Consider the following 27,424-nt stretch of genomic DNA (forward strand, 5'->3'; position numbering starts at 1 on the left):
CTGAGAAAAAATACTGACCGAATACTGACCAAATACTGATAGTGGGGACCTGGCCTAACTGAGAAGATGGTAACAAATTGCAAGCTTTCGAGACTACTCAGGTCTCTTCATCAGGCACAGAATAACACAAAATCTGAAAAGTCACATATTTATACAGAGAAATAATGGGCAGTTAATTTACAGGGCTATAATCTGTTCAGAAATGACCGTACAAACAAGCGAGGGGGGGGGGGTGTTTATATGTAAAATCACCCTTAAAACCCATCTTGCGGGAGGATATATGTGAATCTAATGAAAATGTAGAGTCCCTGTGGGTGGAGATAAGGGGAGGGGGAAAAAATAATAAAATACTGATAGGAGTTTGTTATAAGTCTCCAAAAATAATGGAAGTAGCGGAGAATATCCTCGTAAAGCAAATAGATGAAGCAGCGACTCAAGGAGAAGTTATTATTGTGGGAGACTTCAACTACCCTGAAATACATTGGGGGACAGAAACATGTAGTTCAAGCAAAGGAAATAGGTTTTTGACTACTATGAGAGACAATTACCTTTCACAACTGGTTCAGGACCCAACAAGAAGGGGGGCACTGCTAGACCTAATATTAACCAATAGGCCAGACCGCATATCAAATATACGAGTTGGGGGTCACTTGGGTAATATTGAACACAAAATAATACGTTTTCATGTAACCTTTAATAAGATGTGTAGTAGAGGGGTTACAAGGACACTAAACTTCAGGAAGACAAATTTCCAACGGTTAAGAGATGATCTTAGTGCAATAAACTGGGACGATATCCTGAGACATAAAACTACACAAAGCAAATGGGAGACATTTATTAACATCCTGAATAGGACCTGTGTACAATATATACCCTATGGGAATAAACATGCTAGAAATAGGAGGAAACCACTATGGCTAAATAGAGCTGTAAGGGGCGCAATAAGTGACAAAAAGAAAGCATTTAGAGAACTAAAGCAAGTAGGTAGTGATGAGGCATTAAATAAATATAGAAAATTAAATAAATTATGTAAAAACCAAAACAAGGCAGCAAAGATTGAGGCAGAGAGAATCATTGCCAGAGAAAGTAAAAATAACCCCAAAATATTCTTTAACTACATAAATAGTAAAAAACTAAAAAATGATAGTGTTGGCCCCCTTAAAAATAGTCTGGGTGAAATGGTGGATGAGGATGAGGAAAAAGCCAATATGCTAAATGATTTTTTTTCAACCGTATTTACACAAGAAAATCGCATGACAGAAAACATGATTAGTGATAACAAAAATTCTCCAGTAAATGTCACTTGCTTAACCCAGCAGGAAGTACGGCGGCGTCTAAAAATCACTAAAGTTGACAAATCCCCGGGCCCGGATGGGATACACCCGCGAGTACTGCAGGAATTAAGTAACGTCATAGATAGACCATTATTTTTAATCTTTACAGATTCCATAATAACAGGGTCTGTACCACAGGACTGGCGTATAGCAAATGTGGTGCCAATATTCAAAAAGGGGACAAAAACTGAACTTTGAAATTTATAGGCCAGTAAGCTTAACCTCTACTGTGGGTAAAATCCTGGAGGGTTTCCTAAGAGATGCTATACTAGAGTATCTGAAGAAGAATAACCTCATGACCCAATATCAACATGGGTTTACGAGGGACCGTTCCTGTCAAACTAATTTGATCAGTTTTTATGAGGAGGCAAGTTCTGGACTGGACCAAGGAAATGCAGTGAATGTTGTGTATATGGACTTTTCAACAGCTTTTGATACGGTTCCACACAAAAGGTTGATACATAAAATGAGAACAATGGGGATAGGGGAAAATATATGTATGTGGGTTAAGAATTGGCTCAGTGATAGGAAACAAAGGGTGGTTATTAATGGAAAACACTCAGACTGGGTCTCAGTTAACAGTGGGGTACCACAGGGGTCAGTATTGGGCCCCCTTCCTTTTAACATATTTATTAATGACCTTGTAGGGGGCATACAGAGTAATATTTCAATATTTGCAGATGACACTAAACTCTGCAGGGTAATCAATACAGAGGAGGACAATTTTATATTACAGGAGGATCTATGTAAACTAGAAGCTTGGGCTGATAAATGGCAAATGAGCTTTAATGGGGATAAATGTAAGGTAATGCACTTGGGCAGAGGAAATAAAATGTATAATTATATGCTTAATTGTAAAACACTGGGCAAAACTGTAACTGAAAAAGACCTGGGTGTATTGGTGGACGACAAGCTCACGTTTAGTGGCCAGTGTCAGGCTGCTGCTGCAAAGGCAAATAAAATAATGGGATGCATTAAAAGAGGCATAGATGCTCATGAGGAGAACATAATTTTACCTCTATACAAGTCATTAGTGAGACCACACTTAGAATACTGTGTACAGTTCTGGTCTCCGGTGTATAAGAAAGACATAGCTGAACTAGAGCGGGTGCAGAGAAGAGCGACCAAGGTTATTAGAGGACTGGGGGGTCTGCAATATCAAGACAGGTTATTACACTTGGGGTTATTTACTGTGGAAAAAAGAAGGCTTAGGGGTGATCTTATTACTATGTACAAGTATATGAGGGGACAGTACAAAGACCTTTCTACTGATCTTTTTACTCTGAGGCCTGAGACTGGGACAAGGGGGCATCTTCTACGTCTGGAGGAAAGAAGGTTTAAACATAATCACAGACGGGGATTCTTTACTGTAAGAGCAGTGAGACTATGGAACTCTCTGCCGCATGATGTTGTAATGAGTGATTCACTGTTAAAATTTAAGAAGGGCCTGGATGCCTTTCTTGAAAAGTATAATATTACAGGTTATAAATACTAGATTCCTTGATAGGGCGTGGATCCAGGGAACTAGTCTGATTGTCGTATGGAGTCGGGAAGGAATTTTTTTCCCCAAAGTGGAGCTTAGTGTTTGCCACATGGTTTTTTTTTGCCTTCCTCTGGATCAACATGTTAGGCTATGGGTTGAGCTAGATGGACTTAGTCTTCCTTCAACCTTAAAAACTATGTTACTATGTTAGATAAGACAAGTGACGTGAAGCAGAACTATCAGTATGGGAGAGGGACAAACAGTTGTGGCCGTAAATATTGGAACAGTTCATAGATAAGGAGTGTGAAAGTTTTATTGTCCTGTGACTGAGATAGAAAACTATCTCCTGGCTAACACGGTACACAGATATATATTTTTCCTGCATCAAAATACTGAGGTAAAAACTCATCAAATACTCAACGTGTGCACATGGCCTTGGGGTATGTGTTCGTGAGGCGTAGTACAGTAAACAGCACTGGGTATGAGATTTTAAGAACATCCATGCACACGGTGTGGAGAATAGTTGAAATTTGCAGCATGTCATTTTATGCAGGGACAGCAATGCGCATCTCAATGGCAACATTTTCGCAATCCTGCAGCAATTATGCCTTGTGTGTACCCTAAGGCAATGTTCACACACAGTTTATCGAGTCAGACAATCTGAAGCGTTTTTCAAGCAGAAACTGCTTTAGGAAACTCTTTTTAATCATCTTTGAAAATTTTTTGGAAGCTTTTTTTTTTTTTTGTAGTGAATTTAATTATGATGTTTTAACCCCTTAAGGACCAAGTGATTTTTTTTCGTTTTCTGTGCTTCCGTTTTTATCCTCCCCTTCCTCTCCAAGAGTCATAACTTGTTTTTTTGTGGGACGAGTTGTACTTTTGAATGACACCGTCCATTTTACCATACAGTGTGCTGATGAATGGGAGAAAAAAAATCCAAGTGCAGTGAAATGGTGAAAAAAATGCACTTGTTTTGGGGTTTCGTTTTTACAACCTTCACTGTGAGGTAAAAGTTACCTGATAACGTGTTCCTCCAGGTCAGCACGATTATCAACTTGTACATGTTTTTTAGATTTTATTGGTTAAAAAAATTCAGAACTTTGCAAAACAAGTTGGTTCGTGTCGCCATTTTCTGAGGCCCGTTACCTCATTATTTTTCTGTGTGTGAGGGCTTGGTTTTTTTACATGTTGAGCTCAAGTTTTCATTTACAACATTTTCGAGTACGTCTATTTGGTTGTTTTTATTTTGGGGGGAATTATGGCTACCAAATATGTATGGTTGGTCGTTGTTAAGGGGTAAAAGAAATTAAAAAAAATTATCACCTCAAAAATAAAAAAAAAAGAAAACGCACCAAAAATGTATAGGAACCGCAAAGTGAATTTCCCATAGATATGAATAGGAAAAGACGACGGCAGTTTCGCTCCCTTCCGGAGCTTCAACGGGTCCGGAAGGGAGCGAAAAGGCCGTCGTCCTCTCTCTCACTCCCCCGCACACCCTCAGGAACCTCCGTCCGATGCCGCAAGTTAATATGTACTGTGAGTACAAATAAAAGACATCTTTGGAACTATCGGTGAGTGCTACCTTTATTTTGACTTTTGCAAGTTTGGACTATTCACTGGGACATGCACCACCGTATATCCAGGAGTTTCACCATATCAAAGGGAAAATATATTTAAAGCAGAGGTGGTGCCAGATATCTTCTCTACCATTACGCTAGTTTTAAAGTCCCATTGTAAAATTGAGGTGAACATGCTGCCCAATGCCACAGCCTAAAGGGGGGATGGGATAAGCACACTTTAATTAGCTGGATTTCCCTATCTCTCTTCAGGGGGAGCAGGACAGGCCGCCATTGTGCCTCTCCTATCACCGCCCTGAGCCACCAGGGGGCGCTGTGTGACGCAGGAGAAGGAGGAGCGCGGAGGCTCGGGAGCTGCTGCCAGGAAGAGGCCTGTCTTGTGTCTTCAGTGTGTGCTGCCGACATGGTGCTGGAGGTCTTAGCCCGGGTCATCAAGGTGCAGCTGCCGGCCTATCTGAAGAAGCTGCCTGTGCCTGACAGTATCGCCGGCTTCATCAGGCTGACAGGTAATATGGCGGGGCTGAGGCAGGAAGTGTACAGCGGTCTGTGAGTGGTAATGCCGCTCATGTTCTCCGCTGATGTTCCTGCTGGGCCTCTGCTGCACTTCTCCTTCTGCTGCTGGGTCGTGGAAAATCACTGGTGGGTGGACGGAGGTGAGCTGGAGCTGGCTGTGTGTCCTGCTTATCTGAGGGATAACCCGCTCAGCTCTGCTACATCAGAAGTGCATTACCAGCAGAGCTGAGCGTGCAGGAAAGCGTCTTCTCCCAACTTGTAGAGAACTCTGGATCGTGACCATCCTTACATCATGTGCCCCCCCCCACCCCCATATCCAGGAAATCCTCACATCATGTGCCCCCCCCCCCCATATCCAGGAAATCCTCACATGCGCCCCCCCTCCTCCCCGTGGCCGAGGAAATCCTCACATGCGCCCCCCCCTCCTCCCCGTGGCCGAGGAAATCCTCACATGCGCCCCCCCCTCCTCCCCGTGGCCGAGGAAATCCTCACATGCGCCCCCCCCTGTAGCTGAGGAAATCCTCACATGTGCCCCCCCCCGTAGCTGAGGAAATCCTCACGTGCCCCCCCCCCCGTAGCCGAGGAAATCCTCACGTGCCCCCCCCACCCCGTAGCCGAGGAAATCCTCACATGCGCCCCCCCCACCCCGTAGCCGAGGAAATCCTCACATGTGCCCCCCCCCCCCTGTAGCCGAGGAAATCCTCACATGCCCCCCCCCCCGTAGCCGAGGAAATCCTCACATGTGCCCCCCCCCCGTAGCTGAGGAAATCCTCACATGCGCCCCCCCCCCCCGTAGCCGAGGAAATCCTCACATGCGCCCCCCCCCCCCCGTAGCCGAGGAAATCCTCACATGCGCCCCCCCCCCCGTAGCCGAGGAAATCCTCACATGTGCCCCCCCCCCCCCCCCCCCCGTAGCCGAGGAAATCCTCACATCAGGAATCCTTCTCTCTGGGGTTTTGTAATCCTAAAGTGTCTATTGGTCTCCTGAGCACATTTTTTTTTTACTTATGTTTTACTGTGCATTTTTTTTTTTTTTTGATAAATCCATTAATGAAAATGCTACAATTTTCTTAAGTAAAAACGCTGACAATACTGACAATCTTAAAAAGACGTCCCCGCATCTTCAAAGTGGAAACTAAAAAATGGCCAGGTCGCTCCTGTCAAACTGTTGGCGTCATTAGAAGCCTGACGTGGTTGACAGACGCTCAAAAGCCTGAACGTATGAACGACAAGCCGTTCACGTAGGAATGAATGGGAAGGTTATTTTGATTGTATTATTAGCGCATTTTCCTCCATATTTTTGAGTGGACCACTCTAATAGTTGCTGGGGAATTTTTTTTTTTTTTTTAAAGTGTGGCTTTCTCTGAAATGCTGCCGTGTTTCAGAGTCACACCTACCTGGCTGAGATCATACAGCCAGGGCCTGATTCTTCCATGTATCAGCTGACAGGTTCACCTTAATGAACCCGGCACATCTGACAAGTGGCGTGCGCCATGCCGGAAATGTTGCCGTAAGTTACGCCACAGCTCATTGTGAATTAATGAGCTGCGGCATCACGCCCCAGTTTTGCCCATTCTGCCGAGCTGGGATAAACAGGTGAGAAAACGCCAAGTCACACAATTTTTGCACAGCTACAAGTTGCATAAAAATGCTGTGACTTTTCAGAGCAATTTATGCCAGAATTTTATCTGAATTGGGTTACGGATCTACAGCTGTGTATCTAAAACCGCAGAAAACCTCCTTTATAGCACCATTCCAGCGGGGCTTATGTTATTGCAGCCTGGAGTGGTGCTTCTAATCCAAGTTTCTTCACCCTAGTCTTTTATACAACCCCTGGCAAAAATTATGGAATCACCGGGCTCGGAGGATGTTCATTCAGTTGTTTAATGTTGTAGAAAAAAAGCGGATCACAAACATGGCACAAAACTAAAGTAATTTCAAATGGCATCTTTAGGGTTTTAAGAAACACTAAAAGAAATCAAGATTAAAAATGTGGTACTCAGTAAGGGTCATTTTTTCAGACCAAGCAGAGGGGAAAAAATTATGGAATCACCCTGTAAATTTTCATTTCCAAATCTAACACCGGCATCAAATTAGATCTGCTTGTTAGTCTGCACCTTGGAGAGCTGTTGCACAAAGTGGACTGACATGAATCATGGCTCCAACACGAGAGATGTCAATTGAAACAAAGGAGAGGATTATCAAACTATTACAAGAAGGTAAATCATCAGGCAATGTTGCAAAAGATGTTGTTTATTCACAGTCAGCTGTGTCTAAAATCTGGACCAAATATAAACAACATGGGAAGGTTGTTAAAGGCAAACATACTGGTAGACCAAGGAAGACATCAAAGCGTCAAGACCGGAAACTTAAAGCAATATGTCTCCAAAACAGGAAATGCACAACAAAACAAATGAGGAACGAATGGGAGGAAACTGGAGTCAATGTCTGTCATCGAACTGTAAGAAACCGCCTAAAGGAAATGGGATTTACATACAGAAAAGCTAAACAAAAGCCATCATTGACACCTAAACGGAAAAAAACAAGGTTACAATGGGCTAAGGAAAAGCAATCGTGGACTGTGGATGACTGGATGAAAGTCATATTCAGTGATGAATCGCGAATCTGCATTGTGCAATGTGATGATGCTGGAACTTGTTTGGTGCCATTCCAATGAGATTTATAAAGATGACTGCATGAAGAGAACATGCCAATTTCCACAGTCATTGATGATGTGGGGCTGCATGTCAGGTAAAGGCACTGGGGAGATGGCTGTCATTACATCTTCAATAAAGGCCCAAGTTTACATTGATATTTTGGACAGTTTTCTTATCGCATCAATTGAAAGGATGTTTGGGGATGATGACATCATTTTTCAAGATGATAATGCATCCTGCCATAGAGCAAAAACTGTGAAAACATTCCTTGAAAGAAGACACATAAGGTCAATATCATGGCCTGCAAATAGTCCGGATCTCAATCCAATTGAAAATCTTTGGTGGAAGTTGAAGAAAATGGTCCATGACAAGGCTCCAACCTGCAAAGCTGATCTGGCAACAGCAATCAGAGAAAGTTGGAGCCAGATTGATGAAGAGTACTGTTTGTCACTCATTAAGTCCATGCCTCAGAGACTGCAAGCTGTTATTAATGCCAGAGGTGGTGCACCAAAATACTAGTGATGTATTGGAGTTTGTTTTTCATGATTCCGTAATTTTTTTCCTCAGAATTGAGTGATTCCATAATTTTATTTTATTTTTTTTCCCCTCTGCTTGATCTGAAAAAAAAAAGACCCTTACTGAGTACCACATTTTTAATCTTGATTTCTTTCAGTGTTTCTTAAAGCCATAAAGTTGCCATTTGAAATGACTTTAGTTTTGTGCCATGTCTGTGATCTGCTTTCTTTCAACAACATTAAACAACTGAATGAACATCCTCCGAGCCCGGTGATTGCATAATTTTTGCCAGGTTGTACTTACCAGTCACCGTCTTCACCTTCTATCGCCATCATTCCTGTCGGCCTTTAGCAGGTTGTGACCTGCCGGATTGTTTTAGTGTTTCATGGAGCGAGCCGGAGGGCACTTTTCAATGTAAGTAAGGGCCTCGTTCTAGCTCTCATAGACTTACATCGGGAGCTTGTGACTGTTACCTGTGACTTCCAGTTGGTCACAAGATGGCACCACGGTTCCAGAGCAGCATCGGTAAAAGTTGAAGCCGATGGTGTGCAGGTATAAGACTACAGCCAGGGACCTTAGAGTGATAGGACCACTCTAGCGCTGAAATAAAACAAAAAAAGCCAGAGTGGTGCTTTAACTGATTCTACCATCAAGTATGCATTGTATGTGAATATATGCCTTCGCTCCTACCAACTTTTACTGCTTACAGTATGTAAGTTGTCTTATGTTTCCATGTAATGAATACATTTTGTCTTTTTTTTTTTTTTCCCCCCTTCAATGAATCTTTGTATGATGAGCTTCCATCTAAACAAGGGATTTTGTCTGTTATTACATAAGAATCTAGAGAGATGGCCTAAGTTTAGTGTTAGGCGTCGGGTGTTGGCTGGATCTGAAATTGGGTCAGAATCATCAGGGGATTCTGTAGTCTCCCATTCTGGTCCAGCCGGGGCAGATTCTGCTCAGCATCACCGTCGGTCCCAACGCCTAGCTAGTGCACGAGATGTACAAGCTGTCTCTTGGATCTTTGTTCCTAGTAGTGTTAAGCATAGGTTGCGGAGGGGAACAGGGCTGCTTCAGCCTTAGTCCAGAGTGCACTGCACTGAGCATGCCCGTGACATGGTGGGCCGTGATTGGTGGTTTAGTGTCAGCTGATCCGGTGACCCGGCACCGCCTGATTGGCCGCGGGAGACATCATCAGTAGTGCTACCAATAATGCGACTGTGGGCAGGGCTTAGTATTTAAATAGCCCAACCACAAGCATGGCGGTACCCTCTGACCATTCCTTTTAGGTTGTGTACTTGTGTGGACGCTTGTCTGTTTGGGCTCTACGTGCTCCCTAGCTGGGCTCTACGTGCTCCCTAGCTGGGCTCTACGTGCTCCCTAGCTGGGCTCTACGTGCTCCCTAGCTGGGCTCTACGTGACCTGCCGATGCCAGAGTTCGCTCGGCTGATTAGCACAGGTCGCTTAGGCAGGCTTAGATGTGCTTAGGCAGGTAGTTCCCGTTTGGCAGTCTGGCTCCGGCAATGGGGTTGCTATACACCCCGAGCAGACTGCAGGTTCCGTATCCCTGGCACCGCCTGTTAGCCATTAGGAGAGTTACTCCGCAGGCCGGTCACACACCGGCTGGGAGCATGTACACTCCGGCGTGAGTCACACACACTTCCTAGCGCCTGCTTAGTAGTCTCTGTGCAGTCAACAGAGCTACAGCTACGTTTAATTGTCGCACCTCTCCCGTGCAGTTAACGGAGATAGTGCGAATCCTTTCCCGTCCCGGTGTGTAGTAACACTAGAAGGACTTATACTTTAGTTAGTTGCTCTACATTCTTACCCGGTGGGTGTTCGGCCGCAGTCTTCTAGGCTAATTCGCGGACCCCAGGGTCGGTTGCTTTCCATTTTAATAAAGTTGTTGCAACCGTCCCCATAACACTTAGTAAATCTGTTTTATATACTTAAATTGGCAGTTTTCTGTCGTCTTTAGGCAGCTTATATCGGTAGTCACCCTTGACTTTAATTTTCCAAAAGGTTTAAGAATAACTATACATTCCCATCACAGACACAAGGACAGATGTATAAAGGTGCTGTCAAGCATGGATGGCACTTACGGTTTACTTCATTGAGAGTTCTGAAATGTATGCACTTTCCTATATATTGGGGAAATGGGGTGGAGATAAACCAATGCATACTGGCCTGAGCGAGGTCAAACAGACCCTATTTTGGCCTCCATTAGATGATTGGAGCATTATATGTACATTTGACATGTTTGCTAGGAGCTTTTCCACACATATAACCCAAAGTAGGTTTAAAACATGATGTGAACGCAGCCTTACATCTTCCTTCTTTGTAAAAAATCTCATTTTGACCATGCCTTTAACATTGTGCATGGATTGTGATGAGCCAAAGAGAAATATCCTCCATAAATAAAGAGCTGCGCTCCACCTGGTGGCACGGCTGTCAAACAGCAAGGAAGGTCTTTGACTTTACATAGGATATTACACTTTTTGACTTATGGTGATCCGCCTTAGCTCAAGCAACAGTAACCTTTATCAAACTTTGCAATAAACACTCTGTAAAACTATAAAGCATGCAGATTGTGATGGGGCAGCATGCCCATCTTTCTGTCAATGATACCTGTGTATGTGTTACATCAGGATGCATTATTTAGCAGCCATGTCAAAATAACAAGAATTGTGCCTGGATCTTTGAAAATCAACTGCACCTGTATCCCTTTTTTTGGCTTAGGCTGTGTGCCCACAATGCGCTTTTTAAGCGTTTCCGCAGCGCCAAAAACGCTGCAGAAACGCTTAAACGCATGGTAGAAGGCCTGCTATGTTCCCCAATGATAATCCGCATGTGCTGTGTTCATGCTGCGGAAATTTCCACTGCGGGTTATCATTGTGGAAAAAAACACAGCACTACCAATTATTTTGCGGAAGCGCTGCGTTTTCGCCGCCATTGACTTGCATTGGAACGCTTGGATTCCGCATCTGTACATGCTTAATCCAAGTGTTTCAGTGTGCGGATGGTACCCAGGTTTGGAGAAGAGGAGACTCTCCTCCAGACCTGGGTACCATAGAACTTGTAAAAATATAATATACAAACATACATACAGTACAGACCAAAAGTTTGGACACACCTTATCATTTAAAGATTTTTCTGTGTTTTCATGACTATGAAAATTGTACATTTACACTGAAGGCATCAAAACTATGAATTTACACATGTGGAATTATATATTTAACAAAAAAGTGTGAAACAACTGAAAATATATGTCTTATATTCTAGGTTCTTCAAAGTAGCCACCTTTTGCTTTGATGACTGCTTTGCACACTCTTGGCATTCTCTTGATGAGCTTCAAGAGGTAGTCACCGGAAATGGTTTCACTTCACAGGTGTGACCTGTCAGGTTTAATAAGTGGGATTTCTTGCCTTATAAATGGGATTGGGACCATCAGTTGTGTTGTGCAGAAGTCTGGTGGATACACAGTTGATGGTCCTACTGAATAGACTGTTAGCTGCTTTTTTCTTGCCATAATACAAATTCTAAGTAAAGAAAAAACGAGTGGCCATCATTACTTTAAGAAATGAAGGTCAGTCAGTGCGAAAAATTGGGAAAACTTTGAAAGGGTCCCCAAGTGCAGTTGCAAAAAACCATCAAGCGCTACAAAGAAACTGGCTCACAACATCTCTTCAACAACTGTTAAGAGGAGACTTTGTGCAGCAGGCCTTCATGGTAAAATAGCTGCTAGGAAACCACTGCTAAGGTCAGGCAACAAGCAGAAGAGACTTGTTTGGGCTAAAGAACACAAGGAATGGACATTAGACCAGTGGAAATCTGTGCTTTGGTCTGACGAGTCCAAATTTGAGATCTGTGGTTCCAACCACCGTGTCTTTGTGCGACGCAGAAAAGGTGAACGGATGGACTCTACATGCCTGGTTCTCACCGTGAAGCATGGAGGAGGTGTGATGGTGTGGGGGTGCTTTGCTGGTGACTGTTGGGGACTTATTCAAAATTGAAGGCATACGGAACCAGCATGGCTACCACAGCATCTTACGGCAGCATGCTATTCCATCCGGTTTGCGTTTAGTTGGACCATCATTTATTTTTCAACCGGACAATGACCCCAAACACACCTCCAGGCTGTGTAAGGGCTATTTGACCAAGAAGGAGAGTGATGGGGTGCTACGCCAGATGACCTGGCCTCCACAGTCACCAGACCTGAACCCAATCGAGATGGTTTTGGGTGAGCTGGACCGCAGAGTGAAGGCAAAAGGGCCAACAAGTGCGAAGCATCTCTGGGAACTCCTTCAAGATTGTTGGAAGACCATTTCCGGTGACTACCTCTTGAAGCTCATCAAGAGAATGCCAAGAGTGTGCAAAGCAGTCATCAAAGCAAAAGGTGGCTACTTTGAAGAACCTAGAATATAAGACACATATTTTCAGTTGTTTCACACTTTTTTGTTAAGTATATAATTCCACATGTGTTAATTCATAGTTTTGATGCCTTCAGTGTGAATGTACAATTTTCATAGTCATGAAAATACAGAAATTTCTTTAAATGAGAAGGTGTGTCCAAACTTTTGGTCTGTCCATCCATCCACCTTCTGATGGTCCCCGGTCTCCTTGGCTTGCCGGCAGATCACGGTGGACTGAAGGACCTGCGCTGACGTCATAGTCATGTGACAGGTCACGCGACGCTGACGTCAGCAGATCCTTCAGTGTACCGCGAGCTGCCGGCAAGCCAAGACGGAGCGAATAAAGACACCGGGGGCCATCAGAAGGTAAGTATAAATTTATATTTATTTAACCATTCTTTTGCGGTCACACTATATAAATCCATGGCGTTTGCATGGATTTATATAGTGTGACCAAGTTGTCAAGCACTTTCCAAGTGATGCTAAAATCGCTTGGAAAGCGCTTGACAACCCGCATGTGAAGAACGCTTCACTTCCGCTTGTCCATGGCAGGAAAAACGCATGTACAATCCGCATGCGTTTTTTCTGCCAGGGAGATGCAGAAATGCTCAGGAAAAAATCCGGAGCATTTCTGCATCGTGGGCACATAGCCTTATAACAGTTTTTGAATACAGATACTGTTGAGTATAGTGGCCTTTTACTTCTCTTTAATATTTGCAGGGTTTAGAAAAATTGATTCAGAATGGCTGTGAAATCACCTTTTAATTACTTCTAGCCCACCATTGTGTTCATGTTCTGTGTCTTTTCTTCAGTTTCAGAATGGCTGCGGTTACTGCCTTTTCTGGGCGTACTCGCTCTCTTGGGCTACCTTGCAATTCGACCATTCCTTCCAAAGAAAAAGCAACAGAAGGATAGTTTGATCAATCTCAAAATCCAAAAGGAGAACCCAAAAGTGGTGAATGAAATTAACATTGAGGACCTGCATATTGCCAAAGCTGCCTACTGTCGATGCTGGCGCTCTAAAACGGTAGGCTCTATTCATTCCCATTAGCTGCCTGTGTAAGGGTGTAAGCAAATGTACTAGGATATAGGCTATTACGTTCTAATATTAAATCCCCATTAAAGGGGTTGTCCACTATTCAGACAACCCCTTCCCAATCCCTGTGTTGCCGCCTTGTAAAATAACGCCTATATTCACCTCCAGTGCCAGCACCATTCCAGTGGTGTCAGCATTGTCTCTCCAGCCGGAATGGCATTGGAGGTGAGAATAGTAGGTTTCCGCCTTGTAAAATAAGGATTGAGAAGGGGTTGTCTGAGTAGTGGACAACCCTTTTTAAAATCTGTAAAAAAAAAAAAAAAAAAAATAATGAGCTTAAAGAAAAAAAAATCTTTCGAAAATATTTTATAAAGTCCAACAACTTTTACAAAAATGTGTATGCATTAAAAAAAAGTAAAAAACAAGACTAGTGGGTTTAAATTCTATTTTTGCTTGTTGCCAAAGAGGAATAAAAATTAAACGCCAATGTGTAGTAGATTTACAAATAAAGAGAACTGAGTCATGCGGGGAAAAAGAGGCAGATTTATGCAAACTGTCTGATGGTAGATTCACGCCAGTGTGTGTGTATATATAGATAGATTTAGATATCTATCTTCAGAATTTAATTCACAAACGTGGGACAAATTTTTATTTATCTTTTCACCTGCAATCAATATACAATCAGTGTTTTTTTTTTTTTTTTTTTTTTTTTTGTTCAGCAGCTATTAATCGTTTAGAAGTCCATTTTCTCTGTTACAAAATTGTAGTGTAGCTGTGAAAATGGGATGTTATGTTGTGGCTCCGTACAGCATCATATTGTTTTGGCTTTGGTCTTTTTTTACACGCAGATTCAGTCAGTGTTAAAAAAATAAATAAATAAATAAAAATTGCACTGGTCTGAGTACTGTCCATTTAATATTCTTGTGTGAATGAGCCCTAAAATAAACTATTGGTTCCCTATTACATCCAACGCTGCTTCCATCTTTCAAGAGCAGAATACAAAATAAGGCTAAGTTTTCATGTTGCGTTTTTGCAGCTGTTTTTAATGCAAATTTTCATCTGCGTTTCACACTACCAGCAAAGTCCGAGATTTCAGAAATCTCATGCACACACCTTGGTTTTTTTCCTGACTATTTTGTCAAAGAGCTGCATTCTTGCAACATGTCACTTATTTCAGCTTTTCTGCAGCGTTTTTCACCCATTGAAAGCAATAAGTGCAAAAATCACAGGTATGGGGTTTTGGTGCCAAAACCTGATTAAGGTGAATTAGATTATATAATTTTTATTTTATTTTTATTTTTTTTATGCACTAAACCGAATCGGCATGCAAAAGGGACAAATGTTCCCTGACAAAAACGCAGCAAAACCTACTTTTTTGACGTTGCTTCTTCACTGCCGAGAGAGCAGGTTTTGCCTGCAGGGAAAAAACGCATCAAAAACGCAACGTGTGAACGTAGCATAAGTGGTGTTTTTGATGGGTTGCTATAGACAACAGCCATTTTTCTATTTTTCTCTTACTTTGTAAATCCCCACACTACCCTGCCCAAATCTCATGCACTCAATTGTTTGTGACTGTGTATTTGGTTTAGGACTAATGGTGAATTGGACCAGCATTGCTGTGCAGAAAGTTCTATTTTGAGACTTCCTGAAAGAACAGCAGCGTTCTACCAAGCCAGCACAAAATTGCATTGTCATAAACACACAGCTGTTTAACCACTTAATGACCAATGATGAAAATGTGCTTAAAGTGGCTGTCAAACCTCGCACCACAGTATACATTTTTATATATATATTTATTTTACTTTACCTGGCTGGAGCATAGGAATATTATAAAGTCACACTCCTGCTACAATTCTCAGCTTCAGAAAATACTCAAACCCTGGCAGTTAACCCCTTCACGACATCTGCCGTACATGTATGGTGCAAGTCGAAAGCAGGTGTGTTAAAGCCAGGACCTGCTGCTCTGCCTGCAATTGTTAACCTGCTAAATACCACTGTCAGTCTGACAGCAGCATTTAACACATCCTGGCATGCGTTCGCGTCATTTTTTTCCGCCCATCAGCGCTCCTGCGACTTGATTGCGGGCCGCTGATAGGTTGTCATGATAGTCGGGGGTCAATGACCCTCGTGCTTGTCATTACAGAGCTCCTGTGAAACCCTGCTTGTGGCCGGGCTTCAAAGGACATCATAATTTCTATTCTATTCAGCAATTCTGTGGTATTGCTGTACATACCACAAGCGATTGGGTGATTGCATCTTCAAGTCCCCTAAAATGGCTAACAAGAACAGTGAAAATAAAAAATGAAAAGAATAAAAAAAAAAAAATTGGAGAAAAAAATACGCATGTGATATTGCCGCATTCAGAAAGTCCGATCTATCAAAATATTAAAACAATTAACCCGATTGGTAAATGAAAAAAGTTCAAGAACGCCAAAATGACATGTTTTTGGTTGTCGCAATTCCACAAAAAATGCTGTAAGAAGGGAACAAAAAGTCACATCTATCCCAATATGGTGTTAATAACGTCTCATCCCGCAAATATAAGCCAACAGCCAAAAAAATTAAAATGTTATGGGTCTTTGGAAATGGCGACACAACCTCCAAATTTTTTTTTGAAAATGTAAGAATTATTTTTTACCACTAAAATAAAAAAAACAAAACTGGACATGTTTGGTATCACTGTAATCTTATTCAGCAGAATCATATTGAAAAATCATTTTTGCCACAATGTACACTGTAAAAACAATTCCCCAAAAAAACAATGTCGGTATTGTATTTATTTATTTATTTTTATTTTTTCACAATTTCTCCCCACTTGGAATTTTTTCTCACTTTTCCAGTACACTGTGGTAAAATGAATGGTGTCCCTAAAAAAACAAGCCCTTCTATGTCTATGTGGAAAAAAATAAGAGTTAAGGCACTGAGAAGAAGGGGAGGAAAAAACAAAAATGCAAAAGATGGAAATTGGCTGTGGCGTGAAGGGGTTAACACTAGTGATGAGCGAGCATGCTCATTACTCGAGATTTACGAGCATGCTCGGGTGTTTTCCGAGTATCTTCAGCGTGCTCGGGTGTTATGTTATAGTCACTGCTGTGTGCATGATTTGAGTGTTTGACAGCTTTAATACATGTGAGGAATACCTGTTTCTTATGGGAATGCCTGTATTAAAGCTGTCAAACCGTCACAAATCATGCACACAGCAGTGACTAAAACATAACACCCGAGCATGCTGAAGATACTCGGGGAAACACCCGAGCATGCTCGCTCATCACTAGTTAACACCATCAGCAGGCTGGCATCACAATGGGAGACAGCCAGCCCTGCGGACCTTTTGTTATGTGTTTGACTGTTAAAACTTAAAGGTAATCTGTCGGCAGGATTTGATATGTAATCTGAGAGCAGCATGATGTAGGGCTTGTTTCCAGTGATGTCACTTACTAGGCTTTGTATTGCTGTTTCAGTAAACTCCTGTGTATAAAAAACTGATTTACCTCTACAGAACTAGTTGTCTTGTGCCTCCTAGCCATCGGCTCTTTATAACCCCACCACTGATTGGCAGCTTCCTGTGTACACTGTACATTGCCTGAAATCTGCTAATCAGTGGAATAGGCAGGGTTCTATAGGGCTCAGCATTCTGAACACTACTAGATTTGCAGCACAGAAAACAGCGATTGTATCAAAATGACAGCAGTCGAGCAAGTGACACACCGCTGGAATTGGGGTGTTTGCCCCCCACGTCATGCTGCTCTAAGATTACTGTTTTATGACAAAGAAATCCTTCAATCTATATATTAACCCACTACGGGTTGGACACTTCCAACCAAATGCAACATAACCATATACCAGGTTCACAGATTTTACGCATTAAAGTGAAACCCAAAATAACGTAAAAGTAAATCTTTCATTAGACAATATTTTTTTTTTTTACAAAAAACATTAAAAGATCAGAAAGATGCTGACAAATGAGGGAGACAAGTTCTAATAATCCATGTACACAGATGCAGTATGCATATATATAATTGCGGGTACAAGCTTAAAGCGCACCTGTCAGCAGGATTGTGCTCAGTAAACTACATACACTATCAAGTGGGTGACATTACACTGATTTAAAATGATACCTTGGCTGATGAAATCCATGCTGTGGTTCTTGTGTAATCTTTACTTTCAGTTTGGAGATGCTCCTGCTTCAGTTTGCTCGTGCTTCGGGGTGGCCTGTGAGGGGCGCTGTATCTGGTGCTCTGCTTACATATTCATCTGTATGCTCTTATGACGGGTCACTGACCTGCCTCCTATTTTCCATAATGCATATACTATTGTGGGCTTAGGAAAAGAAATTACACCCAGCAAAATGGCGCATGCGCAGTAGCTGCTAGCGCTTGCCAATAGATGCTACTGGGCATGCACCTTGGCCATTTTTGCTCCAACAAAATCGCCACAGCCTGTGCGCAGTAGCATCAATTGGCAGGTGTTCAATGCTACTGCGCATGTGCGGGCTCCATTTTGTTGGAGCAAAGAATTTTTTCTTTGCTCCAATAGCTACTGCTGTGCAGGCGCTGGCGGCATTTTGCTGGATGAAATTTTTATTTTTTTCCTAACCCCCTCAATAGTATATGCATTATGGAAAATAGGAGGCAGGTCAGTGAAGAATCAGTAACCTGTCATAAGAGCATACAGATGAATATGTAAGCAGAGCACCAGATACAGCGCCCCTCACAGGCCACCATGAAGCACGAGCATATCATTATCTCCAAACTGAAAGTAAAGATTACACAAGAACCACAGGACGGATTTCATCAGCCAAGGTATCATTTTAATTGGTGTAATATTGCCCACCTGACACTGTACGTAATTTACGTGGCACAATCCTGCTGATAGGTGCACTTTAAATACAGGTTTTAGCCGACACTATAGCAAGTTTTTTTTTCTCTAAATAGAAATCAAATACTGGGGTAAAGCATGCGGTAATGGCCGCAGGCAAACTACATACTGTTTATGATAATAACATACAACCCCTGGCAAAAAGTATGGAATCACCGGGCTCCGAGGATGTTCATTCAGTTGGTTAATGTTTTTTTCCCTCTGCTTGGTCTGAAAAAAACTATCCTTACGGAGTACCATATTTTTAATCTTGATTTCTTTTAGTGTTTCTTAAAACCATAAAGTTGCCATTTGAAATGACTTTAGTTTTGTGACATGTCTGTGATCTGCTTTTTTTTTCAACATCATTAAACAACTGAATGAACATCCTCCGAGCCCGGTGATTCCATAATTTTTGCCAGGGTTGTATATAAAGTGCAGAAGAACTTTCTTTTATGACTAGTGAACAATGTTTTGATCTCTAGAAAAAAATCTTAGAATAGATCATATGATAGTGAGAATAATTACACGAAGCACCTGGTATATCCGCTACACCCTTCCACCTAGTAAAGATGCTGGGGTTGCTGTAATGATAAAGTACATCTCCTGTTAAAGTTCCTTTAAATTTAGTTGCATATTGCTTAAGGTCATTGACAGTAGGTATATAGTGACATTGTGTTACAGGCTAAGTATATCATACTATCAGGATCAGAAATAAGTATATATTATATAAAGTGACCTTGTTCTGCAGTCTAAACAAGTAAAGCTATTAAGGTCAGGGAAAGGTATTTACCTGCCAGTTATACCGCTAATGAGTAGTGTAGATAAAGAGCTGTGTCCCTCTGCCACGAAGTTTGTTTCGCCTATTATCTTCGGGGGCGTGTCAGAGCAGGGGAGTGTCGCAGATTAAAATGTGATGGCCACCCAATGAAAATGATGGTTGGAAGTGACGTCAGTCCACCAGCGGGTAGTTTATATATGTTATGATCATAAATAGTATGTAGTTAATCTAGGGTCATTGCCACATGCTTTACCCCAGTATTTAACTTCTATTTAAAGGAAAAACATTGTTCACTTGCTATGCTGCAATTTTATAGATGTATAGTGCATCTGTGTACATAGATTATTAGAACTTGTGTTCCTCATGTGTCAGCACTTTACTGATTTTTATTTTAATGGGGACAAGGAGGAGAAGACTCTATGTACAGTCCAGCCCCTGTGTGCCAAAATCTAATTAGCAGAAAACAACAAAGTGGATTTCTTCACCAAAGATATCAGTTTAATCAGCTCTACATGCCGCCAGTACAGCCATGTCTTTACATTACAAAATTATACTGACCGCTTCTCTCTAAGTCTGTCTTTCGGGTTAGTGGATGCACCTCTTCCATCTAAGTTGCTGATTAGATTGTGATATCTTCTGCATTGTCTATTACTCCTCCTTTTTTGATTGATGTAATGCACTGTTGTTTCTGAATATTTTTTAATTTTCTCCACAGTTTCCAGTCTGTGATGGTTCCCATAACAAGCACAATGAGTTAACGGGAGACAACATCGGTCCACTCATACTCAAAAAGAAAGAAGTGTAATAAATGTCAGTCTGCCATTGTTTAAGAATTAGTGACCTGGTCCAGTATATCAATCTAGTTTTTTTTTAAATAATATCAAGACTGAGTTCTTTCTGTCCACCTTGAAATCTTGGACTGGATCCCTAGCACATTAATGATGGACTGTACATAGAAAACTGTTTGCCTTACCCAAAACTGATAGTGCCTAGCCTAAAAGGCATCAACCCCAATTATTGGATGTCTGTCCTATTCTTTGCACTTGTAAAATTCTTACAACTCCAGAATGAATCCGAGCCGTGTATGTAAAGTAGTCAGTGACAAGATTCTCTTCTGTAAAGGGACTGTGAGCACAGACTGACTGTTCAATCCAAGTACCGGCGCTTGGTGCTTCAAGGCGGGGCCAACAATTTATATGCACCTTCCCACCTGCAGGTTTTTAATCTATCTCCACCCTTCTTTGGCTCGGCCAAAGCCGTCAATCAAAGAAAGGGGGGGGGGGGGGGTTTGAGTGGAAAACAAGGTGATGGTAAGGAGTATTTAAATGATTGGCCCTGCCATGATGTGCCGAGCAATGGGGCTTAGCTTGAACAGTCATTCTGTGCTGACAGAATCTCTTTAAAGCACCACTCTAGCGTTTTTGTTTTTTATTTTAGTGCTGGAGTGGTGCCACTAATGTAAGGTCCCTGACCCTATTATTATGCTTCCCAGCCGCCATCTGAGGCTGTTCCCAGCACCGCTCCAGTCCCACACCGCCATCTGGTGACCACATCTTTTAACTAACTGGAAATTTGAGGTAATGGTCACAAAACAAGCTCTCAATGCAAGGCTGAGAGCCTCGTTTTTGAGTTTTGACATCTAGATCACCCAGCAACCACTGGAGCGATCCGGCAAGTCACTAATTGCTGAAGACTGACCAGAGCGGTGCCGATACGGAAGAAAAATGGTGGCTGGTAAGTATGAGACTAAGTGCAGGGAACTTAGATTAGTAGCAACGCTCCAGCACTGCAAAAAAAACATGGAGTGGTGCTTTTAAATACTTATATTATTCGAAATAGTGAGCTAAAAGCTCAAATTATCTTATTCCAAACTAAGCACAAATGTAAGGAATGTAAGGTATCTATGAGCACAGTCGCTGGTGCCCGCTGTTCTCGCTTGTTCTCTGTAAGTGTTCAACACTTTCTGCTTTAAAGGGAGAAAATGACATTGTTTATATGCAGTTTTTGTGCTATATGTATTTCTTTCAAACTATCAGTCAAATTTCCATATTTCACTATGGCCACTGGAGCTTTTTTGCACTCTTCCAGTTTTTCAGGAAGAGTTTACAGCAGTATCTTTATCAGAGCCAGAATTTCATTGACAGGTAACACCTTTGTACAAAGTTGATAACACAGGATCCACCAATCACAATAGGTGATATCCCAGCTCCATTCACAATTACCTTTGCACACTCTTATTACAAGATTCAATACAAAAGATAGGGTTGGGAACTGAATATTATGTTCATGTGTTGGTTTTTGGAAACCGCAAGAAACTAGTCTACAAAATTCTGTATGGCCAGTGTGAAAACTGCATACAAGGATCTTTAATCAGAGATTATTTGATGCTTCAATACAAAGGATCATTGGCGCTAATGTATCAGGAAATCCACAAATACTACAGGAAGTCTAAAAAAAGCCCCAGTGGCAAGTTTGAAAAGGTCCTTTACTGATGCACATTCCCTTTTTATGTTTTTCTTGGGGCTAGCTGTTTAAAAAACAGAGAGGCTTTTGGTACTTGCAGTTTTACAGTAGTAAGTAATGGTACAGGGATCTAAGACAAACCATTCAGGCAAGTAACCAGAACGTATATAATACGGACCATGGTTACGTGTGGTCAGTGTGTCAAAAAATGGCATATAAATTCCTAGATTTAATTTGTGTGCAATGAAGAAAAAAAACTGACTTCCTTATTGTGATCTACAGACAATATCCATTACCACTGGTGCAATGTATACTCCCTTCTATTTAACCTATTTTTCTAGGAATTTAGTAGACTAGCTGTATTGTTGCAGAAGTCATCATTACCTAGTTCATTCGACTGGCTGTTGTGAAAGTGCCACATCAATAAATGGGTTTAAATTTTTCAAAATGTGTTCTATAATTATGGATTAATATGTAGAAGTTTGCTGTTTCTATTATGTAAATAAAATTGTCATCTTTTTTTATATTCTAGACCTAAGAGGTTAAAATAAAGCAACCACCAAGTCTGAATATCTTCTAGTTTTACAGCTTTCTTTTTTTTTTTACATTAACACTTTCTGTAGAGATTCTTTAAATGGAACCTATGATGTCCCCATTTGTTATTAACATGCATATATGGTGTGTAGGGATTCAAGCTCTCTGGCAGCCATTAAGAGTACACACAGGCTTGTGTGAAACAGTGTAAGATTTATTATATTTCAGAAACTTCTACAGCTCTCAAATGCAAAGAAACAGCCTTTTCCTGGCACAAGTGAATAGCAAAACAGTCCTTTCAATGGGTAGGCAAAATCTCTCAAAATGGTCTCACCCATTCAGTTTTAAAACTCTCAGGCTCTGGCGGAGACTGTTCACCACTGCTGAGCTGGTCCACCTTCCAGTTATTAGACAAGCAAACCCTGGGCTGGAGTGAATGGTAGCGTCCTTTCCCACCCAGACTCTGTTTCAATCCAAAATCTGGTCCACTAAAAATCCCAGTAATCTGTTACTGGTGTAATTTTTTTTCTCCTAGATTTAAATCACCAAAGGTAGCCACCTTGGGGACACATACCTGCCAGCGAGGACTTTACCTCCTGCTTCTCTACAACTGTTGGTCTGCATGTTAATAGCGCTCCAAAGCTGTGCAGCAGCCATACTGAAAGCCCGGCTAAGGGTAGGAAATTAACTTTATTCCTACCGGTAGCCTGCAGCTTTCACTAATAGAGGTATGCCGGCACAGCTTCAGTCCCCACAGTACACAGTGAGCTGCTGTAAGCATACCCTAGCACATAAAATGCAGAGTGAGTTGTCAATCAGCTCTGAGCCGGCTGTCGATGAATTCCAGGGCCTGGTTACTGCTGCCGCTAGTACACTGAGCAGTGACTGAAGCCGTGTAAACACCTGTGACTGGAAGCTCCCATGATCACCAATGACAGTACAACTAGAGAGGGGATCCGCTCTTTAATTGCAGGAAATCTACAGGCTAAGAAGGGCAGTACCTCTCCCTTGCATCAATTGGTTTCCTGTCCTTGACTGGTGTACCTGAAGAAACAAGATCTTATCCTTTCCCAGGCCTGGCCGGTCGGCTCTGGCAGCAATCCCTTCCCGTCCCTGGAAGCGCCACAGTGGGTCCATGAGGACTTTGACATGTGCATGTGAACGGCATTTCCGGTCGGTGATTGCCTGCTCTGGCGCAGCTTGATATGCGCTGAAACGAGCCGGCGTGGTGAATGATGTACACCAAGAGGCGTGCTCTATTGGCAGCGGGTGACGTGTGCCTGGAGGCGTGCCGGAGTGACATGCATCCTGAGGTGTGCCTGAATGACTTAACATGGGGTGCTCCGGGATGACGCACATGTGGAGCTACGTGGATCAGGGAGGCCATTCCTTTAACCTCCTGGGCGGAGAGATCAACTGTCTCGATGGTGCAACCTGGTATTCTCCTTCCACTTTCTATAAACATGTCATGATACTGGGATAATGAACGTAAATGGGGCACGTTTAAGGAAATACTACTAGAATCCTGTAGAAAATTTATACCCTCTGGTAATAAAATGTCCAGGAATAAAAAGAAACCATTATGGATAAATAAGACAGGACAAGGTTTAATCAGACAAAAACAAAGGGCATTCAAAATCTTGAAGGCCGAGAATACATAAATAGTATTTTCAGGAGTATAAAGACCTAAATAAGAAATCAAGCTAACAAAATTATCTACAGAACAACAAATCACCAGGGACATTAAAATAAATCCCAAAAATTTTTATACATACATCAATGCCAAAAAGAGAAAATCAGATCGTATCGGCCCCTTAAAAGTCGATAATAACAAGATAATTATAGAGGTCAAAGAAAAGGCTGAGATATTAGACACTTTTCATCCATGTTCAACAACAAACACTCTGATTTTTGCCCTGTTGAAAGACCCCTGGAACAAAGTTCACCACCTGATATAACTAGTTTAACACAAAAAGACGTACGCCTGTGTCTGAGAAAATTAAATATTGACTAATCCCTTGGCCCAGATGGTATTCATCCACGGATACTGAGGGAATTGAGCTCTGTAATTGACAAACCGCTGTATCTTGTATTCTTAGACTCTCTTGTAACAGGGGTAGTGCCACAGGATTGGAGGATAGCTAATGTGGTACCGATATTTAAGAAAGGTAAGATGGTGGATCCAGGTAACTACCATCCAGTAAGTCTGACATCGGTAGTATGCAAAGTTTTTGAGGTCATAAGAGATGACCTGCAGAGTTATATCACAGAGAATAATATAATAAATGATAATCGGCACGATTCATGAAAAATGGGTCGTGTCTAACCAATATGTTGGGGTTCTATGAGGAGGTAAGTGCCAATTTGGATGTTGGTAAAGCTGCTGATGTGATTTATCTGGACTTTGCAAAGGCATTTGATACTGTACCACATAGCAGCCTTAGGCTATGTGCCCACGATGCAGAAATGAAGCAGACAATTTCTGCAGCATTTATGCATCTTCCTGGCAGAAAAAACGCATGCAGATTGTGCATGCGTTTTTCCTGCAGAATACATGCGGATTCACATGCGTATCCACATGCGTTAACGCATGTGTTTCCGCATGCGGACTGACAAGCACTTTCCAGGGGATAGCATCACTTGGAAAGTGCTTGACAACTAGGTCACACTATATAAATCCATGCAAACGGCATGGATTTATATAGTGTGACCGTAAAAATAAAAAAATAAAGCTATACTTACCCCCGATGCCGCCGCGTGTGCTGTCGCGCTCGTCCTGGCTTCTTCCGGATTGCCAGCATCTCGCGAGACAGCCTGCGGTCACATGACCGCAACGTCATCTCAGGTCCTGGAAGGAGAAGCGCTGCAGGGGCCGTCGGACAGGTGAATCTAAACTTTATTTATTATTTTATTATTTTTTTACAGGTACAATGGTACCCAGGTCTGGATGAGAGTCTTCTCTCTTCCAGAACTGGGTACCATCCGCACATTGAACTGCATATAATCCGCGTGTACAAATGTACAGACACGGATTCTATGCGTCTCAATGCAAGTCAATGGCGGCGCTTCCGCAAAATTAATGAACATGCTGCGGATTTATGAGCGCTGCGGAAAAATCCGCAGCATGTGCATTGACATTGCGGAATACCATTGGGGACCATGGGGTGCGGATTAACATGCGTTTTTGATGCGTTTCCACTGCGGAAATTCCGTAGCAGAAACGCATGAAAAACGCATCGTGTGCACGCAGTCTTATATTGAAGCTACAGAAGCAAGGACTTGGGGGAACTATATGTAGATGGGTAAGGAATTGGCTAAATGATAGGAAACAGTCATCATAAATGGTACGTTCTCTAAATGGGACCTAGTCAGTGGGGTGCCACAGAGATCTGTGCTAGGATCAATTCTTTTTAACCTCTTAATGACCTTGGGGATGGGATTGAGAGTAAAGTGTCTGTTTTTGCTGACAACACCAAACTATGTAGGATATTAAAATCTGATCTTGACATTACGATATTTATTGCAGAACGATCTGGATAAGATGACTGAATGGGCAAACAATTGGCAGATGAGGTTTAATGTAGAGTAATGGACCTAGGACAAAGTAATCCTATTGCTTAATACACATTAAATGGGAGTATACTTGGGACTACAAAACAGGAGAAGGACTTGGGTATTCTGGTTACAAGTAAGCTGAGCAGCAGTACTCAAAGAAGATTTTAGGATGTATAAAAAGAGAAAATCCAGCGACCCCCAACGTATTGTTACCCCTTTATAAATCCCTGGTGAGGCCACATCTGGAATATGGGATCCATTTTTGGGCTCCACATTTTAAAAAGAATATTCAGAAGTTAGTCAGTTCAAAGGCGGCAACCAGAATATTACAAGGGATGGAAGACCTCTCATATGATGAGGTTGAAAAAGTTGGGCTTGTTTAGCTTAGAAAAGCGACGCCTCAGAGGGGATCTCATTTACATGTATAAATGTGTGGTCAGTACAAAAGACTAGCACATAACTTATTCCTTCCAAAGACTATACTAAGGACCAGGGGGCATTCATTACAGGTGGAAGAAAGGCGATTCCAGCACCTAAACAGGAAAGGTATCTTTACAGTCAGAGCAGTCGGACTGTGGAATCCCCTACCACAAGAGGTGGTAATGGCCGACACTATAACAGCTTTCAAAAAAGGGCTGGATGATTTCCTCGCTACAGGTAACATTGTGGGTTACAGTTAAATTAGACAAAATGTGTCACCTATAGTAGTACATTTAATACGGTAATAGTAATTGCATAACTAGTAACATAATTAGGTTTGATCCAGGGTTCTAGGACTGATCACCTTTTCTTGGGGTCAAGAAGGAATTTTTCCCCGTGATGCAAATTGGTTTAATGTGTCCTGGGGTTTTTGCCTTCTTCTGGATCAACAGATTTAGGCATAGGGATTTTAGTAATACCATAGAATCACAAGAGTAATACAAAATATAAAACTAATGAAAAATTCTAAACGGGTTCATTTTTAATTGTAATAGTGCTGCAATAATAAAAATGGTAATAATACATTTGTGAGGCCTAGTCCCAGTCAGTTAGTGTAGGATTGGGGGAGAAAGGTTGAATCGGATGGACCTAGGTCTTTATTCTACCTACGTTACTATGTATTATAGACAGGATATGGTGTTCTCTTCCGAACTCCCCTTTGGGAGAAGGGTGCTCCAAACTGTGGTTCCTCCCTGAGGTCTTAATTCTCTCTTGGTGCTGTAATGGGTGATTGATAAAGGCTTAGTTGCTTACCAGTAATGGGATTTTTCAGAACCCATGACAGCACCCTTATATTCCCTCCCGTCATGTATGGGGGGGGACGACTTAACTAGCGTTATAAGTTCAAGTTTTAAGGGAGTGATATGTGGTGTTGGTAATTTTGTATTGTTATCTTTTGGAGGTCCTGTCATGTTTTGTAATCCTCAGCTGATGTGTGGGAAAGGTACTACCCTTTTTTAGCATGTAGGTTTCCTGTCCTTGAAGGGCGGATCCTCTCTCTTGTGATGCTGTCATGGGTCCCGAAAAATCCAGTTACCTTTTAAGTAACTAAGTCTATCTTCCGTATATTATATCTGCAGGTTTCGGGTAATGAAAGGTTCCCTTTTAAGATGTGACAGACTTGCATAGACTAGTTGCTTACTATGAGACACAAGAAAACAATGACAGAACAATTTACAATTAGGAAAACCTAAAAACCCCTATAATTTTATCATCTTCCACCTTAA

The 27,424-nt window shown here is 41.9% G+C and overlaps 1 protein-coding gene across 1 annotated transcript; it reads left to right on the forward strand.

The window, feature by feature from the left end:
- The first annotated feature begins 4,683 nt into the window (after positions 1-4,683).
- CISD2 (CDGSH iron sulfur domain 2) lies at positions 4,684-22,201 on the forward strand. Its single transcript, XM_073639213.1, has 3 exons — positions 4,684-4,900; positions 13,305-13,519; positions 19,882-22,201. Exons 1-3 carry the CDS (start codon positions 4,798-4,800, stop codon positions 19,969-19,971), a joined length of 408 nt encoding a protein of 135 aa, XP_073495314.1. The 5' UTR covers positions 4,684-4,797; the 3' UTR covers positions 19,972-22,201.
- The last annotated feature ends 5,223 nt before the right edge of the window (positions 22,202-27,424 follow it).

This window comes from Phyllobates terribilis, unplaced genomic scaffold, assembly GCF_046119375.1.
Source record: "Phyllobates terribilis strain yellow unplaced genomic scaffold, ASM4611937v1 Scaffold_1__5_contigs__length_1240528914, whole genome shotgun sequence".
NCBI classification, from domain to species: Eukaryota; Metazoa; Chordata; class Amphibia; order Anura; family Dendrobatidae; genus Phyllobates; species Phyllobates terribilis.